Genomic DNA, 4,564 nt, shown 5'->3' with positions numbered 1-4,564 from the left:
TAGATATGGGATAAATAGATAGATACATAGATAGATAGATAGATACAGTAGATATGGGATAGATAGATAGACAGATAGATAGATATGGGATAGACAGATAGATAGATAGATATGGGATAGATATATAGATAGATAGCTAGATCGATACAGTAGATATGGGATAGATAGATACATAGATATGGGATAATCAAGAAAAATAGCGTGCACTCAAGTCTTATTATTGAGGTGCAGGTGTAACGGACCTGTAGGTCCTATTACCAATAATAATATAGAATCACCGCACACTCAGAGAAATATAATGCCAACAAGTGTTCATTTTATTATGTACAAAACATGTGGGAGCCAAAAAAGAATATAGAGCACTAGATAGAAGCGATATATATAACGACGTTTCGGCTCAGCCCGAGCCTTTATCAGTTTATCGCTGAATCCGTTTTCAAATCTTTTGAATAGATTGCAAGAGAACTCCCAAGAGAATAGCCCAAGTAAAACGGCTGTGATTTTAGTGCTGTAAAGCGGCGCTCCCGCGCCTGGCTGCAATGGCGTCATGATTCTATATTATTATAGATATGGGATAGACAGACAGATAGATAGATAGATAGATAGATATGGGATAGATATGGGATAGATAGATAGATATGGGATAGATAGATAGATAGATAGATAGATATGGGATAGATAGATAGATAGATAGATAGATAGATAGGGGATAGATAGATAGATAGATAGATAGGAGATAGATAGATAGATAGATAGATAGATAGATAGATAGATAGATAGATAGGGGATAGATAGATAGATAGATAGATAGATAGATAGGGGATAGATAGATAGATAGATAGATATGGGATAGATAGATAGATAGATAGATAGATATGGGATAGATAGATAGATATGGGATAGATAGATATGGGATAGATAGATATATAGATATGGGATAGATATGGGATAGATAGATAGATAGATAGATAGATATGGGATAGATAGATAGATAGATAGGTAGATAGATATGAGATAGATAGGTAGATAGATATGAGATAGATAGATAGATAGATAGATAGATAGATAGATAGATAGATAGATATGGGATAGATAGATAGATAGATAGATATGGGATAGACAGCTAGATAGATAGATAGATAGATATGGGCTAGATAGATATGGGATAGATATATATCTATCCCATATCTACTGTATCTAGATAGATAGATAGATAGACGATAGGAATCTCAGTTAGATCTATCCATCTCATAGCGATCTATCTTATTTCCATCAATCTATACATCATATTTGCTCCATAGCGTATGACAAAGATCAGTATAAGGCTATGTACACACGTTGAGTAAATGGATGCAGAAATTTCTGCATCGCTTGGCTGAAAAAACGCAGTTAGTCAAGCATCTGTTTTTGATGCATTTGTTTATGCGTTTTTGACTCATTTGAGTGAGGTCAATGGAGAAAAACGCTGGCAAAAACGCACAGAGAATTGACGTGCTGCAGATTATTTTCTGCACCAGATCTGCAAGTCACACAAATAAGCATGGTGTGCATGACACTTCAGATTTCTCCTTCACTTTCCTGGCATCAGGATTGCTTCAGGTTTTGCCAGAAAATTTGCATGGAAAAAATGCACCAAATCTGCAAAGTGTGCACAAGCCCCAAGAGAAATTCTGGATAGACCAACAAGAAGGATAGCTGGACAGCCATTAGATAGATGGAAATCAGATCACTAGCTACTATCCCTCTGTAATACTGCTGTGTGTGGAGAGGGTTATTTGTCTTTATAATTAGTTCTGATCTTCTGACCCTCTCCCTCCACTCACTGCATGAGGTCTTGTGAAAATACTTAGACACTAGGTAATGGTGCATTATCCCGGTGACTGGTGAGTGTGGGTGGCAGGGCGCAGGGGGCTCCTAAATTGGTCATGGTGCTGGCTTTATTGTTGGGACTCAGTGGTTAAGTGCACTGACTGTGTGGGAAAAGCTCCAGTGTGAGAAGGAAGGAACGCCTCAAATGTTCAGCCTGACAATTCCTGCTAATTGTGCACCAGGAGAGGTGTCAGCAGTCACTGCTCCTGATAAATAGGGGGTCAAATGAGCAAGTGACAGGCGTGCAGAACACAGGACACCCACCCTGGGACACCTACCTGGAAAATAGGATGACCTGATGAAAGGCTGGAAGGAGCCCTCAAAATATGGCAAGGAGAAAGTCTTCGGGTGGATGGAGGAGAGAATGTTCTGGGAAGAATCTGAAAGAAGAAACACTCAGAATTACAAAACATTCTTGGCAGAGGAGTTACATACAAATGTATCTATACAAATGCAGAATAAAACATTATAACTGGTAAAAAGTTTGAGAAGTTTTCCCTTGACCATAATTTAAAGCAATCAAAGCACCTTGTATAGTCTTAAAGGATTAGAGACGACTCAGATACAAGCATCTTCCACCGCATAGTCTTAAAGGGTCAGAGGACCCAGGTACATGACTGTATCATTACAAAGGCGTAAGCTCAGATACAGACTGGTCTCAGTACATGGTCTTAGAGGGACAGAGTAGACCCAGATACAGGCTTGTCTCAATACATGGTCTTCGAGGGACAGAGTAGACCCAGATACAGGCTTGTCTCAGTACATGGTCTTAGAGGGACAGAGTAGACCCAGATACAGGTTTGTCTCATTACATGGTCTTCGAGGGACAGAATAGACCCAGATACAGGCTTGTCTCAATACATGGTCTTAGAGGGACAGAGTAGACCCAGATACAGGCTTGTCTCAATACATGGTCTTCGAGGGACAGAGTAGACCCAGATACAGGCTTGTCTCAATACATGGTCTTAGAGGGACAGAGTAGACCCAGATACAGGCTTGTCTCATTACATGGTCTTCAAGGGACAGAGTAGACCCAGATACAGGTTTGTCTGATTACATCGTCTTAGAGGGACAGAATAGACCCAGATACAGGCTTGTCTCAATACATGGTCTTAGAGGGACAGAGTAGACCCAGATACAGGCTTGTCTCATTACATGGTCTTCAAGGGACAGAGTAGACCCAGATACAGGTTTGTCTGATTACATCGTCTTAGAGGGACAGAATAGACCCAGATACAGGCTTGTCTCAATACATGGTCTTAGAGGGACAGAGTAGACCCAGATACAGGCTTGTCTCATTACATGGTCTTCAAGGGACAGAGTAGACCCAGATACAGGCTTGTCTCATTACATGGTCTTAGAGGGACAGAGTATACCCAGATACAGGCTTGTCTCATTGCATGGTCTTAGAGGGATAGAGTAGACCCAGATACAGGCTTGTCTCAATACACGGTCTTCGAGGGACAGAGTAGACCCAGATACAGGTTTGTCTCATTACATGGTCTTCGAGGGACAGAATAGACCCAGATACAGGTTCGTCTCATTACAGGGTCTTAGAGGGACAGAATAGACCCAGATACAGGCTTGTCTCAATACATGGTCTTAGAGGGATAGAGTAGACCCAGATACAGGCTTGTCTCAATACATGGTCTTAGAGGGACAGAATAGATGCAGATACAGGCTAGTCCCACTGCCACAAAATTTTCACTATTTTTAATTCTGTATGGAAGACAAGTCACTCACCTGTTCTGGGATTAGGGGAGGACAATATGGCGTTCACTCCAAACTTGAGAAAAGTTGAGCTGCTTGTGTTCTGGGCTTCACATGGTCTTCTGGAGCTCAGGAGTTCTGAGGTGTCAGCCATACTGATGGGGCTGTCGGAGATTGGCGGTGAGATACTGGGTGGGGGCACAGCTCGGGGTAGGTAGCCTGCAGGCCTACTGATCCTTATCAGGTCCTCCACCAAAAAACTTGAATGAGTGGTGAAAGCAGTCTGCAAGGTCTGTGGTAGGGTTGGGGTTGGCCTAAGAAGATTGGGGTAGACTGCCGGGGGAGCTAGGAGGCTGGGGAACATCATCTTGCAAGCAGAATCTTCCTCAGTGTCCGGCAGGGAATATATCTGGCTTCCTCTGTAGGCTCTGAAGTCTTGGCTGTGTTGTGTGCCTGATCCCCTGCCAATTGGGTTTTATACTGGTCAGCTCCCTGAAGCCCTTTTAGAAGTGACAGCTCAAACAATAGGACCTCAGCAACATTCCCCACTCCAGTCCCATTCATGGATAGTGCCTGCCCCCCTGATTGGTGCAGAGGTGCAATTTATGATTGGATTAAGCACCATAAGTAAGCGATACACTGTGACAAAGGACTTGTAGTCATCAGTTCTGCACCGTCCACCTCTTCTCTGGGCTCCCATTTATTCCGGGGAGCTCAGCAGGGGTTTTGTTCAGCTGTAACACACACACAGACTCATTAAATGCCTATTTAGGAAAAGTTTCCAGTGACATCTTTGGACCCATAGAAAAGGAGACATTATTCAAATCAAGCACTAAATTTATTTGCTGCCCCCTGCAGAGGTCAGAAAATAAATTAATATTCATACAGGTCTCCCCAGGAAGAGACATCTTATCTCATACATACAGACAACTTGTAATCGCAGCCAACTCCAGGAGAAGAACGGGATTTATACACAACTATATGC

The 4,564-nt window shown here is 42.3% G+C and overlaps 1 protein-coding gene across 1 annotated transcript in view; it reads right to left on the bottom strand.

Moving 5' to 3' along the window:
• Nucleotides 1-4,297, bottom strand: part of DBX1 (developing brain homeobox 1) — a 16,857-nt gene extending 12,560 nt beyond the window's left edge. The window contains exons 1-2 of the mRNA XM_073578317.1: nt 3,613-4,297; nt 2,148-2,249 (exon numbers count right to left, since the gene is read on the bottom strand). Coding sequence (XP_073434418.1) covers nt 2,148-2,249; nt 3,613-3,946 — 436 coding nt within the window. The 5' untranslated portion in view covers nt 3,947-4,297. The remainder of the gene's footprint in view (nt 1-2,147; nt 2,250-3,612) is intronic.
• Between the last annotated feature and the right edge of the window lie 267 nt (nt 4,298-4,564).

The sequence above is a fragment of the Dendrobates tinctorius genome, unplaced genomic scaffold, assembly GCF_039654945.1.
Source record: "Dendrobates tinctorius isolate UK_male_01 unplaced genomic scaffold, ASM3965494v1 ptg000059l, whole genome shotgun sequence".
Taxonomy (NCBI): domain Eukaryota; kingdom Metazoa; phylum Chordata; class Amphibia; order Anura; family Dendrobatidae; genus Dendrobates; species Dendrobates tinctorius.
This window is presented reverse-complemented; position numbering and strand designations above follow the sequence as displayed.